At 41.2% G+C, this 15,873-nt stretch overlaps 1 protein-coding gene across 5 annotated transcripts in view; it reads left to right on the forward strand.

Moving 5' to 3' along the window:
- The window catches only part of LOC306857670 (supervillin-like), a 133,529-nt gene that overhangs the window by 83,795 nt on the left and 33,861 nt on the right, over positions 1-15,873 (forward strand). For all 5 annotated transcript variants that reach the window (XR_013783128.1, XR_013783129.1, XM_079397709.1 and 2 more), the window contains 4 exons: positions 7,106-7,253; positions 7,444-7,527; positions 7,652-7,732; positions 7,828-8,011. Coding sequence is in view for 3 of the 5 variants with exons in the window: in XM_079397709.1 (XP_079253835.1) it covers positions 7,106-7,253; positions 7,444-7,527; positions 7,652-7,732; positions 7,828-8,011 (497 nt within the window). In the remaining 2 variants the exon portion in view is untranslated. The remainder of the gene's footprint in view (positions 1-7,105; positions 7,254-7,443; positions 7,528-7,651; positions 7,733-7,827; positions 8,012-15,873) is intronic.

Raw genomic sequence — 15,873 nt, forward strand, 5'->3', positions numbered from 1 at the left:
ATGAACAATCTTTGAAATCGTAGACCATAGCTTTAAATGCACCAGCTCAGCAAAAATCTGTAAGTTACTTGCTTGCGTTGCCTTTGTGTTAAGGGATTCCCTTTTGTTGTAGTCGTTGCAGAAACGGGGTTTCCTGAGGTTGCTGATTGGCTGACAGATCAGTGGTCTTTTGTAGTGATGTCTTGGGAAGCCAATCGTTGGGCGTTGGCTGGAGATGGTTTCAGTTGCTAGTTGAAGTTTGAAGCGGGTGCAGTCGAACTGGACTTTGCGGCAAACTTAACTTTTGAACACGAAAGTCAACAGAAAGAAAAGAAACTAAAGTAAAAGAATAAAATGAGGTAATGAGACTAGATGGTTTTTCTTCTCATCGTGGTAGCAACTGGTGTGCAGGCCGAAGCGCTCAAAGAACACAAAGTAATGACAAAAAGCATTGCTAAAAGTTATAAGAGCAGAGAGAGTAAGGGAAGAAGGTGTCCTGAGTTTTTAAACTCTGCTTTTTGACACCTCCCAATGGTTGTCTTGACCAATTAGATCCTATCCTGGCTCAGGGTGTTGCTTTGTTTCTCCACCCAATCAATAAATCAACATGTCGTGGTCAGTCACATTGTCCGAATTGTACACGCTCTTGTAGAATATAATTTTGGACATGATTTCTATAACAAGACTATGATACATTTGACAAAGAATTGATTGGAAGAAACGTTTAAAGCATGATTTTTCAAACTCATACATACCAAACATGAATATATATCCTTAAAGTCGTTCAATAGTTATTAAAAAGACATACATAATATGTGATTAAAACATGATAGTCTAATGTGTGGGTTACATACATAATATGAAGTTATGCATAGAAATGATTAGTTGCTTATAAGTCTTTTAAGATGATTTTAGGTGCAAATGGAAAAGTGTCTGTGAAGTTCTGTGTAGGACATAGGGACATGTTCTGTGAACAAAGGAATTTCAGTTTGGTCTGTGTCTTCTATGTGGGGGAAAAGTCAATCTAAGGAAGCTCGTGATTTCTATTGTGGAACACATGTGATGGCCATCTCTTTGACCATCAGTCTTGATTACTTGCCCCCAAATTTGACAGTCTCCTTCCTGAGTTAGACTTATCAATAAGTATTATTTTTGTCTTAATGTTGCAAGCTGTTCTGTGAAAGAGGCTTGCTGGTTAGGCTTTCTTCAGACGGGCTGAAGCTAGGAATCTGATTTATGACCTCCTGTTGGGCCTCTCTGGAATTTCGGCTCCTCATGTTTCGATGTTCTAATCGAATCTTAAATTTGTCTGATTCGGTCTCTGATATCCTACACTGGGAACCACTGTTGTCAACTCTCGCGAGACAAATAAGCAACTGAAGCTTCAAAAATAAGACCAAAACAAGCACAATATTTTTTGATGAGTTATTATCATCAATATTATGTATTATCAATTATTTATTATAAATAAATGAGCCTGCAACATATTAAACTGAAACCACTCTTTTATCTGAAAAGTAAAAACAGAAGGTATTTAACAAAAATCAAAGCGGGAACAAAACTCATCTCCAATCTGTGAGCAGAATAGGATTAGAGAGATGGAAAAGGAGAAAAACATAGGAGCTTCAAAAGGTAGCTGTAACATATATAGCCACATATTTATAGCCTAATAAAATATATTCAAACCAAATTTATATACTGCTAGTATTAGTATAAGCCTACTTGTTTTTACAGCCCATGATAATACATTACAAAAACATTGTAAAACTGAAAATTTACCTTATAAAAGAAAATCATCCCACTCCTCTATTACGTCTACTACTATCATCGCTTGGATTGCTCCTTTTTTTTTTTAACAGGATTTTTTTCTACGAGGAGGGGGCGGAATGTTCTATGAATTACGCTACAGCACTCATATTAGCAAGTAAATAAGTGTTGAAGAGTCTGTTTGCTTATGTGCATCAGTCGAAGTGTAAAACAGTGAGAGATGTTGAAGCAGATAAAAAGCGTTTGGTTAATGGGGAATATTAACCTATTGTGCGTCTTGTTGCCGGGCCCCGCCTTGATATAATGATTGACAGGTTGGGGGCGTGAGTATCCACTGGATGCAAATAGCATGTGCTGTTCTGTGTCTGCCGCACCAAACAGATACGATTTCAATGTTTATTTACGCTTTGATTTGAACGAAAATGGCGTATCCGTGTGGTGCAGCTGACACTTTTGTTTTCTTTGCATACAAAAAGTATTCTCGTAGCTTCGTAAAATTACAGTGATGTAATTTTGACGTAACATCGTTTTTGACGATGTCTTTCATTCTTTTCTGGGCCTTGACAGTGTTATTTACTTGGCAGTCAATGGGACAGTTATAAGACTCCTGGTTTTCATCCAAAATATCTTAAACTGTGTTCTGAAGACGAACAAAGCTTTTACTGGTTTGGAACGACATGGGGGTAAGTGATTAATGACAAAATTTTCATTTTTGGGTGGAGCAACCCTTTAAGATGCCTCCTGTATAGAGAAATTAGTGGCATACATTGCTCAGGTTTGATTTTGGCCTGTTCTTCCACACAGTCTTCAAATCTGGATGGCTCTGTGGGCCTCTTCTATGAACTGATCTTTAGTTTTTATTTTCTATTGGATTCAAGTCAGGTGATTGGCTGGGCCATTCTAGCAGCTTTAGTTTCTTTCTCTGAAGTTCCTTGGCTGTGTTTGGGATCATCGTTTTGCTGAAATGTCCACCCTTGTTTCATCTTCATAATCCTGGTAGGTGTTGGAACTGAACCAGCTAATAACCAGCTAAATAATTTCCACTGACTAGGGGCAGGATTGCTTTCTAATTACGGATAGATTTCAGCTGGTGTCTTGGCTTTCCAAGATTTTCTGAAACTTTTTGAATACTTTTTCCCTGTGTCATTCCATTTTATTACACATTACTCAATTTCTGAACTTATATTCAAGATCAAGATTCAAGATTTTTTTATTCGTCACATACACAATTATACAGAGTATAACTAGCAGTGAAATGTAAGTCAGGTCCGCTCCAAGGACAGTGCAATAGTATAGAATACAAATATTAAGAAAAGAAAAGTAGAAAAATAAAAGAATAAAATAAAATAAAAGATAAAAAAATATAAATATGCAGGTCAGTATGTCAGTATGTAATATAACAGGAATGTGCAAAAGAATGTGCAAAAAAGTTGCACAGATATTTAAATAGCAGCAATATGAGGTAGAAAAAATTATGAATTATTATTATATCTTTTGTTTTCTTTGTATGTATGGATTACTTGGGTTGTCACCGACATCTGGTGAAAATGTCAAGTCAACAAGCACCTTTAGAAATATATTTACTAGGAAAAATGGTGACGTGTTCAATACTTATTTTACCTGCTGTATTGCATTGTCATTTTGCATATTACATTTCAAAATTAATGTTGTTACCCATATGCTTCCATATATTATTGCTATACTAATTGGCCTTTAATTGTGAACAGACAGAGTGTCAATCAGTACATTGGAGAATACGGCAAACATAAATGTAAAGAAACTAAGTTGCTTGTCAGATTTTCCTAACAAGCAACCATATTTTTTAAAATAAGCCCAAGAAAACCGCAACCCGTGACCTGGGATTTTTTCACACAACTTTACAAAAAAAGAAGCCCAAAGTCACGCATAATATAATAGCGGACTTGACAATTCTGCTGGGATCCTTGGCCGCTTTGAATGGTCAAGGCCCACTCAAGAGGCCACATGGCTGACACGTAAAGCAACCAATCATGTTTTTTATCGCATCATGTTTAGGAGTGTGGAAGTGTCCCCACAATAACAGGCCGGTATGTAAAACTCTTGGACATATTTTAAAGATTCTATGCTGCGTATTTTAAGTATTTCACATACATTTGAAAATCCAGTGTTTAGTTGATCCTGATAAGCGCTAATCGTCACAACGGTTTTCTTCTTCCATGAGGGGGTTTGGCATCACAGCATTTTTGTTTCCATGTGGAATGTTAAAGAACATGGCACACAATTTTCCCGGAAGTCCTAGTTCAACCAATATGATGACGACTTCAAAACTCCTGAAATGTTTCCAATTTTGTGTGCAATATGCATCAGACGTTCAGCCAACGGTCCGTGGGCATGACGTCTGAGGCCGAGACTAAAAACATCTCAACTTTTCAGAATGCCGCAAGTCATGTGACAAGAACCAACAAATCAGCTTCACCCTTGCCATAACAACATTGAAAGCTCAGCCAAGATGGAGGAACAGCTGATCATAGCTGTACAGGGATACCCATTTTTAAATTAATCTAGTAGCAGAACTACTGCAAGCGATTTTCAGTGCTGGAAATCCATTTATTTTTTGCTGAAACTTCCTGAAACACTGCATTTTCATGGAGAGTGCAGGTCATGGTTGCTTAGCAACAGTAGACGCCACAAAAGCACAAGCTCTCAAGAGCTTAGGAGAAAGCAACACACCTACCATTTTACACACGTTTTTATGTGCAACATAAACGGCCCCTTACTCTCTCACACAACGAACTTGTCATTCTGTACTTGCATTCTCAGATTCAATTTGGCGATCCAAAACAATGAATCTAATCACCATTCTGGCAAAAGTTTGCTTCAAGAATGACCACACTGTTGACATAATCTTATCGCTAGCACACCCCAAATTCCCTTTAAGGCAAGTAATTTCAATTGGCCCCATCTTTGAAATGCCTCCTGGGCATGCAAGTGTAGCTCCTATCTCTTTGAATGGGGAAATGTCAAATTATATATTTAAAATCACCAATGGAAACTGACCCATAAATGTTGTTTCCTATGCTCAAATAACGTTAAAAAACATTTTTCAGGCTAGACCAGCCAGAGCGCATCCGCAGTCCTAAGCGCACGTCTCAGAACACTGACTGTTTCGATAGCAACCGGGACATCTAACGGCAGCTTTACCTATTAGCGATTGGCTCTTTTATTTAGAAGACATTCAAAACTATACGAGTGTCACGTTTTTGAGTTACTTGTCTAATCAGCAAGGCATATCTGCATAATTTTTCATATAGGGACAATGTTTACATTTTAAGCCATTTTTGTGCGATTCCAATAACATCCAATAATATTGTGCATCCCTAGTTTATATCAGATAAAATGTATCTTGTTTGAAGGATTTTTAGATATTTTTAACAGGAAAAAAAATACGAAAAGTCTTTTTAAAGAATTTTTAAGACTTTTTTTGTAGTGTACTGACAAACTACTCTGCTTTCAGTTAAATGTTTATTTAAATCATGCCTAAGCAGTTTTCTTTTGTTAAAAGAACTACAGATCCAGTCTAAATTGGCAGCTCTCAGAAACTGTCAGTATATCTCTTTATATATAACATTGCTCTGGTTCCTGAGTTTCATGGAAAAAAATTTGTCTTCCTGTGAGGCTTTAGGGGAAATATTCCAACTCCTCCTCCGCTACAACACCAGGAATTCCCCTTAAATTATTTGCTTAAAAGCTTTACAGCTTTTGGCACATATGTATGCACATATGTGTGTACACGTGTGCATGTTCAAATTCCTGTTAAAGGACTGGGGACACATCAGATATTATTTATCCACAGGGCTTTGAAAATTAAATTCTGAAATTTACAAGGGCTTTTTTCCACACTCAGGCATAGAAAGGGACACCTGTGATGACCATATGTTCCAGATGTGGGGAGGCAGTAAACAGTGTGGGCCTTCAAGCCTTCAGTTTTTTAAATCAGTCTCCATCCCGTTTAGTCCCGAGGGCCCGTTCTCAGTCACAGCCTGAGTGACAGACTCCAGTATCAGTTTACCTGTTATTATTACACTCCACGTGGGGCCCATTTATGAAGTGTCTGATTCATGAGAGTGGCTGTTGGGTGATGATGGATGGATCATTTCATTCTGACACTTTGTAGCACTATTTTTCTGGAGGATCTGATTTAGAGCAAATTGTTATTGTTGTTTTATGCTCTAAGTCCTTTGCTTTAAATTCCCTGACACATTGACCCTTGATTCTTGTATGAGTAACTCAAGTTTGAATCTGGCTTGCAACATCTTTCATGTTCTTCCTCATTTCCTGCCTTCACTCTACTGTTTTATGAAAATAGCAAAGAAGTGAAATATCTAGTTTTAGAGTCACCAAAAATTAGACGAAATGAAATGTCAGATTACCTCAGACTTTTAGCAAGAGGAATATATTCTCAGTGGAAAACTCATAAGTACAAACTAAACCCCCTTTCCTGTTATTAAGTAAATATGACATTTGAAAGCAGTTTAATATAATTTAAGTTAAATATATTTGAGTTGATGAGCAGCTTCATATTGCACTTTATATTGCATATTGCATGTTCATATTGCATGTTCCTTGCCGCTGTCGCCTCTGGCTTGCTTAGTTGCGGGCACTTCATTTCCAGCGATCTCGTCGACCTGATTGCAAAGACACTATTTAAACTGAACTGAGCTGGATGAGGACATCACTGAATTCAATAATGAAATGCCTTTAACTGAAAATCTTTTTTTTTTTTTATCTTTTCATTTTACATTAATGACACACTATTTTTGTTTTTTGATATTGTGCAGTTGCTTTGACACAATATACATTGTAAAAAGCGCTATAGGTGACTTGATTTGACTTGACTTTAGTTGCTTCAACCCTACGTTTAAAATCTCTCTGTGCTCTCATGTAATTTATCCACATGCAGGCACTGGTCCCTCTAATTAAAATTCCCTCCAGATCATGTCAGCTAAATTGAATAAACCATTTGGGCTACCATTTGGGTCTCTGAAGCCTCTATCTAAAGGTGGAGCTTTTGGTTTTTGACTTTGATAAGTGTGTTACATTACTTCATTTTAGGATATTTATTTTTCACAGATGAGAGCTTAGCTGGAGGATTTTAAGCATTTCTTTGGTGCTAATGGCCTCCTTTACGCTTGGCATTAACATGTGGTTCATATTCAGATATCTGAACATTTTTATATTCCAATGCATCTCAGTGTGTTTGTCAGATGAACTTAATAAGTAAGTGGTTTATCTTGCAAGACATAAACTTATAAATCACAATTGGGATTTCAGAACGGAACAGCTTAACAGATTCATGTTGTTTTTCTTTTTCTGTCTTTAGAAGTCTTCTGCAGACATAGAACCAAAAACATCGTTGGCTGAACGGATGAAGATCTTGCAGGAGAAGGAGGAACAGTGGAAAACTAAAGGCAAAGGAGCTTCTAATGATTCTACCCAGTTCTCTGTGGCGGGACGAATGGCTAAGAAAGGTGGGGACGGAATTATTTGCCTGGTTTCCAGCAAAAGACTATGCTTTGTGCCGAGAGCTGAACCTTTTCAATGCACAAACCAAGCGAAAAACTTTGATCCATGCAAATAGAAAATCAGGCTGTAATGTGCACCCTGTGGTTCAAGCAGTGATAAGAATGTTTTCATGTTGACACATCTGTTTCCCATCAGGCTTAGTGTCACCTAACAGAGAGGATGTTCCCATCATCCTCAGCAAGAAGGCCAGCAACAGCACACCAGTCAAACCATTAGAAGGTATCAGTTTATGACATCATCTGTGGCCCTGTTTGAATATTCACATGCCAAGGTGATGTATTATTAGGGCTATTGTCTCTACAATGTGTCCTTCTCTCATGTCTGGAAAATGTCCTTCTGACAGAAATCTCCACACATCCTGATGCTGAAGGAGACAAAAGACTGGACAAACTGGAGTCCTTTTTGGACAGACTTCACAATAAAGGTTATTAATTGAATTACTCTGTTAATAACTTGCAGCTTAATGCATAATATAGTTGTATGCAGGGATCTGTTTATCTTATTTAATTTAACATGCAGGAGTTGCGGGCACAAAGAACTCCACCATAGAGGTGATGGAGGAAAAAGAGAAGGAGGTGATGAAACTGGATGATGAGGAGACGTTTGGGCGGTTCTACAGTTGCTTATCACCCACTGCTCTGCGTTCCAGTGTCCTGCTGGTTGAGGAAGAAGACTTCAGCATCATCCAGTCTGACACACCTAAGTGAGATACTGGTCTTAAAGGGATAGTTCACCCAAAAATTAAAATTAAACAATGTTTTACTTACCCTCAAAGCATGCTAGGTGTATATGACTTTCTTCTTTCAGACAAATCCAATCGGAGTTATATTTAAATGTTTCCTTGCTCTTCCAAGCGTTTTAATGGGAGTAAGCGGTTGTTTGTTTTCAACAGTCCAAAAGTAGTAGAATAAAGTCCGCCATAAAACGTGCATCATTCGGTTCCAGGGGGTGAATAAAGGTCTCCTGCAGCAAATCGATGCATTTTTTTAAGCAAAATATCCATTGGCTAATGTTATTATAATGTAACCATATCAAGGCCCCCTTTGCTATTGCATGCGAGTATTGTGAAAACATTATCCATATAAAACCATAATTTACAGACAAAGCATTATGAAATAGTTTACTTACGATGTGCAATGCAGCTGCTGTCAGATCCAATACAGTTGGCTGCTGCTTCTTTAAAGAGTCATGAAACACATCAGTGAAAACAATAATGTCACTCATTGTCTATTATTATGTGAAAAGTGGTAATTTTTTATTTTTTTTGAAGCAATTTCATTCTTCCAGTTCAAAAAGCAAAGTTGAACCAACGTCACAAAAAGTGACGTATAATGGCTGATACTTGATGTGTCTGCAAGTTCGCTTGGCAACGCGCGTCAAATATGACGTCATCGTGGTGTTGGCGCAAGTTCGCTTTGGGTGCGTGTGATCTCATTTCGCGTTGCGGTGTGCACGCCAAATCAGAGGAGGCTCGGGGAGCAGAGCCAGGCGAAAATATAAATCCTGGCTATATATGCATCATTAATGAGCTTCCGCGCTTTCAGTTTACATACATGACCATAACAATATTTAATAAGTAACAATACTCCAACAGTGCTCCACGCATGAGAGAGCAGTTTCTGCGCAGAACGCCGCATTGAGTTTAACAACACTATATCATAGTTCATACCCAGACCTGAGCAAGCGTGTTTCAAGTTTATGTGAACATATTTCATATTCTCTCGTGCTCCAAAACATGAAGCAGCACCTTGTAGGCTATAAGCAGTTGCGCACATTAGAACTTTTGGTAACACTTTAGAATACTGTTCCTTCATTAATGAATAACTACACAGGAACAAGTGACTAATGCACTATTAACACTGTAGTAACTACTATTACCTAACAAGAAACTCTGATTAATGATTTAGTTAGTAATAAGGCTCAGTTGAAACTGGTAGTTCACTATTAGCTAATCAAAAACGACTATTTTTTTATATATATAACACACTATAAATACAGAACATAACGAGGGGAAGACTAGACACACCTGGAACCAAATTAACTGATAATCAAACCAAAACGAGGAGAGGAAACAGGAAGGACCAAATAAGGGCATGAGGGGAACAAAACACAAGACACAACAAACACAAGCCTGACATGACACCCCCCTCCGGAAGGCGCATCCTCATGCCATACAACATCAACAGGGTGGGAGGGTGGGTGCTTTGGCGGAACAGACAGTTTGGGTCGCCATGGCGGTGCAGGGAGCTCGGGAGGCTATGGTGGCCCAGATTCCGTGGCCTTGGCCTCATCCCTCGGCCCGGCCATTACAGCCGGAGCCTTACTACCCCCCTACCCAAAAAAAATCCTTGGGGAAACTTCTGGGGCTGAACTCAGGGACTGGAGCCCTCCCTGGGCAAAACAAGGATTCTGGAGCCCTTCCTGGGCTTAACTCGGGATCTGGAGCCCTTCCTGGGCTTAACTCGGGAGCTGTAGCCCTTCCTGGGCTATCCACAGGGACAGGAGCCCTCTTAGGGCGAAGCTCGGAATCTGAGGCCCCTACTGAATGCATGAAACAGCATTGTAATTTCCCCTTTAATAGGGAGCCAGTGCGGTGTTGACAGAACACTCCCACTTTTCCACAGCTTTGCATGCCCTTTTCTTGAGTCTTTTTCAAAACTGAGGTGTGACCGACCAGTGCTAAAACAGGGGGGTTTCATGACACTTTAAACAAGAGTTTCTTTGCGAACTCTCCCTTACATTATGCCTTATTTACAATCTGCAAATCAAATCAAAAATCAAATCAAATCAAATCAAATCAAATCACTTTTATTGTCACATCACCACAGCACGTGTGCCTTCGTGAGTGAAATTCTTGAGAGCGTGCTCCAGACACTGCAAAAACAATTTACATATAGACATTACCATACATACGTACAGACTTATACAGATGACAATGTGTAATATACACATACATATACTCAGTACACACAGTGTACTATTAGACAGACATACAGTTACCGATACACATTATACACAGTATGTAGTACACATTCTACGTTATATACACACAGTAATATGCGAAGATGCAGCAGATTATATATAAACCGGATGTGCAAATGTCATGGATGTGCATTGGATGGTATCCGGTGCTGGCAAAAAGATTGTTGTATTTGTGCAGTAGTGTACTGGTAGTCCAGTTTGAACTGTATGGGATTAAAGTGCAGTGCGTATACTGTAAGGTGGGATTATGCTGTAGGTATATTAGTTTTGACTGTTCATTAGCCTGATAGCCTGAGGAAAAAAGCTATCCCTCAGTCGGCTAGTGCGGGATCGGATGCTGCGGAGACGTCTTCCTGAGGGCAGCAGAGAGAGCAGTCTGTGGGACGGGTGGCTGGAGTCACTGATGATCCTCCGGGCTTTCTTTATACACCGCCTGGTGTAGATGTCCTGGAGGGAGGGAAGCTCACCTCCAACAATGTGACGGGCAGTTCGCACGACCCTTTGCAGAGCTTTGCGGTTGCCAGCAGTGCTGTTTCCAAACCAGGCGGTGATGCAGCCTGTCAGGATGCTCTCCACAGTGCAGGTGTAGAATGATCTGAGGATGCTGGGGTTCATTCCAAACTTCCTCAGCCGTCTCAGGAAGAAGAGGCGTTGGTGTGTCTTCTTCAGCACTGCATCTGTGTGAGCGGACCATGTGAGATCCTCAGTGATGTGAACACCGAGGAATTTGAAGCTGTTTACTCGCTCCACAGGTGTCATGTCGATGGTGATGGGTGTGTGTTCTCTGCTCTGTCTCCTGAAATCCACCACCAGCTCCTTGGTCTTGTCGATGTTGAGTGAGAGGTGGTTCTCTTGACACCATTTAGTCAGGGTTCTCACCTCCTCTCTGTAGGCCGTCTCATCGTTGTCAGTGATCAGGCCTATCACCGTTGTGTCGTCAGCAAATTTGACGATGACGTTGGAGCTGTGTGTTGCTGTACAGTCGTGTGTGTACAGGGAGTACAGGAGTGGGCTGAGGACGCAGCCCTGAGGAGCACCAGTGTTGAGGGTCAGCGGGGATGAAGTGTTGTTGCCCATTCTGACCACCTGACATCTGCCTGTCAGGAAGTCCAGGATCCAGCTGCACAGAGATCCGTTTAGTCCCAGAGTCTGGAGCTTCTCAACCAGTGTGGCAGGCACTATGGTATTGAATGCTGAGCTGTAGTCCACAAACAGCATTCTCACATAGGTGTTCTTATTTTCCAGGTGGGAGAGAGCAGTGTGCAGGGTGAAGGCAATAGCATCGTCTGTGGAACGGTTTCTGCGATATGCAAATTGTAGGGGATCCAGTGAGTCAGGCAGCACAGAGCAGATGTAGTCTCTGATGAGTTTCTCAAAGCACTTGCTGAAGATGGGTGTCAGAGCAATGGGCCTCCAGTCATTCAGGCATGTGATTTTATTTTTCTTTGGTATGGGCACAATGGTGGATTTTTTGAAGCATGCGGGAACCACAGACAGAGAGAGGGAAAGGTTAAAAATGTCTGTGAAAACCCCGGCCAGTTGGAATGCGCATGCTCGGAGCACACGGCCTGGGATGCCATCGGGACCCACAGCCTTGCGGATGTTCACCCGTCGGAAGGATCGGGTTACATCTGCGACAGAAAAGGAAAGTGCGCTCGCCTCTTCTGCTACAGCCGCGGGAGCGCGCTCTGTGTGGGCGGTGTTGTGAGCCTCGAAACGAGCATAAAAGTTATTAAGTTCGTCCGGTACAGAGGCGGCAATGTTCACAGTAGCTGGTTTATTCCCTCTGAAATCTGTGATGTTGTTGATACCCTGCCACATGCTTCTTGCGTTGTTGGTTTTGAATTGTTCTTCAACTTTGTTTTTATATTGTCGTTTGGCAGCTTTGATTGATTTCCTGAGATCGTAACTGGCTTGTTTGAGATCGTCAGAGTTTCCGGATTTAAAGGCAGATGTCCGCGCTGACAAGGCTGCTCGAACATCGCTGTTAATCCACGGTTTTTGGTTGGGGTAGATGCGGATTGTTTTTGTCGGTACTACATCCTCTACACACTTCCTGATGAAACACGTTACAGTATCTGAGTACGCCTCTATGTCGTCATCAGACGCTGCCCGGAACATGTCCCAGTCCACGTGATCAAAACAGTCCTGTAGTATAGCGTCTGATTGGTCCGACCAGCATTGAATTGTCCTGAGGGCGGGTGCTTCTCGTTTCAGTTTCTGCCTATAAGCAGGCAGGAGCAGAACGGAAGTGTGGTCCGATTTGCCGAAAGGTGGGCGGGGGAGCGATTTGTAGGCGTCCCGGAATGGAGAGTAGCAGTGGTCCAGTACACGATCACCACGCGTGTTGATGGTGATGTGTTGAAAGTATTTTGGAGCTATTGTTCTGAAGTTGGCTTTGTTGAAGTCCCCCGTAACAATAAACACTGCATCTGGGTACGCGGTTTCCTGCTCGCTTATATTCCCATACAGTTCCTTAAGTGCCTGGTCTGTGTTGGCTTGAGGGGGAATGTAAACAGCTGTGATTATGATCGCTGTAAATTCCCTCGGTAGCCAGAATGGTCGACACAGAAGCATATGAAATTCCAGATCAGGGGAGCAGGAGGATTTAATAGAGTGTAGGTTCCTTTCATCACACCACGAGTTGTTGATAAAGAAACAGACGCCCCCGCCTCTGCTTTTCCCTGTGAGCTCTTTCGTTCTGTCCGAGCGGTGCACGGAGAACCCCGTGAGCTCGATGGCTGAGTCTGGAACCACTGCCGACATCCAGGTTTCTGTGAGGCAAATAATGCAGCAGTCCCTTGTTTCCCGTTGGTATGAGATGCGTGCCCGCAGTTCACAGAGTTTGTTGTCCAGTGACTGAACGTTAGCCAGCAAAATAGTTGGGAGAGGAGGTCGGAGGGGACGGCGTCTGAGTCTGACAAGGACGCCGGCTCTCTTCCCCCTTTTCCGGCGGCGTTTCTTCGGTCGCGATCGTGCAGCCCAGACAAAGGGCACTGATGCGGTGTCTGTAAACAAGGCGCCGGCGTTCAGGAACTCAAAGTCCGGTTTGCGTTGCGCGACGAAGGAACCAATGTTTAAAAGCGTGTGTCTATCGTAGACAGTTATACTGACAACATCTAACACGTGAAACAACAAAATAACAAATAAAACATAAAAAACATAAGAAAAACTGCAGAGTTTTCTTGGAGCTCGCAACACGGCTGCCATGTTCGGCGCCATCTTGGTTCATGTCAAATGCTTCAAATGAACATATAATCTTCTGACACAAACAAGGATGCCATTAAAGGGTTAGTTCACCCAAAAATTAAAATTAGTCCATATTTTACTCATCCTCAAGGCATCTTAGGTGTAAATGACTTTCTTCTTTCAGACAAATCCAATCAAGAGTTAAATAAAAAATGTCCTTGCTCTTGCAAACTTTATAATGGAATGTACAGGTGTTTTTGTTCAACAGTCCGAAAGTAGTCAAATAAAGTGCATCCATCCATATTAAAACGTGCCTCACACGGCTCCGGGGGCTGAATAAAGGCCTCCTGTAGCAAATCGATGTGTTTTTGTAAGAAAAATATCCATATTTAAAACGATATGATATGATATTGTTTACATATCGATAACATAAATGTGCTTTAAGCAAAGTTTTTAAACTGACAGGGATACATTTGCTCACCTTATTATAATCTCTTAGTAAGATTGTTACACCTTTTAAGGACACAAAATCAGAAAATGAAAGAAGGTTCCCCTGAGCACTGAATAAATCAGTACTGTAAAGGGTTGCGTTCGCACCGACAGTGGGTACTAAGAAGTGACGTAAGCCAGTCGACAGCGACGCCATTTGTACGCGGCATTCAACAACGTAAACAAAGAAGAACAACGTTAACAACAGGAGGATGGAGGATGCTGTGATCGGAGCTGTATTTTTGTTGTCTCGTGGGTTTCATAATAATGGACATGGAATTTCGACGTATATGTCAAATGATTGAAAGAACGGAAAGGAGGACTAAGATCTCCAACGACAGTTTGCAGTGCTACATTTAATTGAGGCTGATAGAATGCCGTTTATAAATGCTCTCAGTATGATACAATGTTTACACAGTATATGTTTACACAGTGTTTTAAATCATGGCGGATGAGGGTGTTTTCGTATGCGTTTAGCCAATCAGCGTACACTTACGTCACGGATAGTTCCTAGAACTGTTTTAGACCCTACTCTGAAGTAGGAGCTAATTTAGTTCCTCCAAATGGAGTTCCTGGAGCTAAAACCGTTCCTAGTTGCCGCGGTGCGAACACGCCAAAAAGTGAGGAGTTCCACAATTAGTTTGGATACTATGAAACATCTACATCAACGGAGCTGAAGTGGAGCGTGTGTCGAGTTTCAAGTTCCTTGGCATCCACATCTCTGATGACCTCACCTGGTCCCATAACACCTCTACTCTGGTCAAAAAGGCACAGCAGCGCCTTTACTTCTTAAGGAGCCTTAAGAAAGTTCACCTGAATCCCAGGATCCTTGTGGAATTCTACCGCTGTACCATTGAGAGCATACTCACGAACTGCATCTCAGTATGGTACAGCAATTGCTCCGCATCTGACCGCAAAGCACTCCAGCGGGTGGTGAAAACTGCTCAACGGATCACCGGCACCCAGTTAACTTCCATTGAGAACATTTATTATAAGCGCTGTCTGGGCAGGGCAAGAAACATCATCAAGGATGCCTCTCACCCTAACCATGGACTTTTCACCCTCCTTCCATCCGGCAGGCGTTACAGGTGCCTACGCTCTCGCACCAGTAGGCTCAGGAAGAGCTTCTTCCCCGAAGCTGTGACACTTCTGAACGCCACACCACCAATCTAACCTGCACCTGCTTATTACTGCACTGGTCACAGTACTTTAAACACATGCATTTGCACTACTCATATTTTGCACAGACTGCACATCGTTCAAGTCATTACACTATAAACTGTTTAAAGTTGTTACTGTACAAGCACAGTAAACTATTTCTATAAAATATTGCACTACTGCTATTTTGCATAGAATACATTGTTCTATCAATACTTTGCACACTCATCCAGCTGTATTTATTTATTACCACTGTTCTCACGTTTCTGCTGTTCATAATGTGTATATATAATCTGTAATCTATATAATCTACATTGCTCTGTTCATAATGTACATACAATCCCTACACTGCATTCCTATTTTATATTCTGTATATACTCTGCTCAATACTGTATATAGCAATTCCACTGTATATTCTGTAAATCATATCTTCACTTACTCTGCACTTATATGTATATAAAACACTATATTCTTGCACTTCTGGTTAGATGCTAACTGCATTTCATTAGCTCTGTACTTGTACTCTGCATAAATGACAATAAAGTTGAATCTAATCTAATCTAATCTAATCTAAAAAGGTTCCTGCGGTGCGAAAGGCCCTATTGTTCCAAATAATACATGTGTGCGGGGAGAAACGCCGCCGTTGTCATTTCCGTGTAAACACCAATATGGGAATCTTTGAAAACGGTGACGTCATGCGCGTGTGTAGTATGCGTAAATTGTAGACATGTGCAGTACGTGTCGATT

Source organism: Barbus barbus (genome assembly GCF_936440315.1).
Source record: "Barbus barbus genome assembly, chromosome: 38".
Classification (NCBI taxonomy): domain Eukaryota; kingdom Metazoa; phylum Chordata; class Actinopteri; order Cypriniformes; family Cyprinidae; genus Barbus; species Barbus barbus.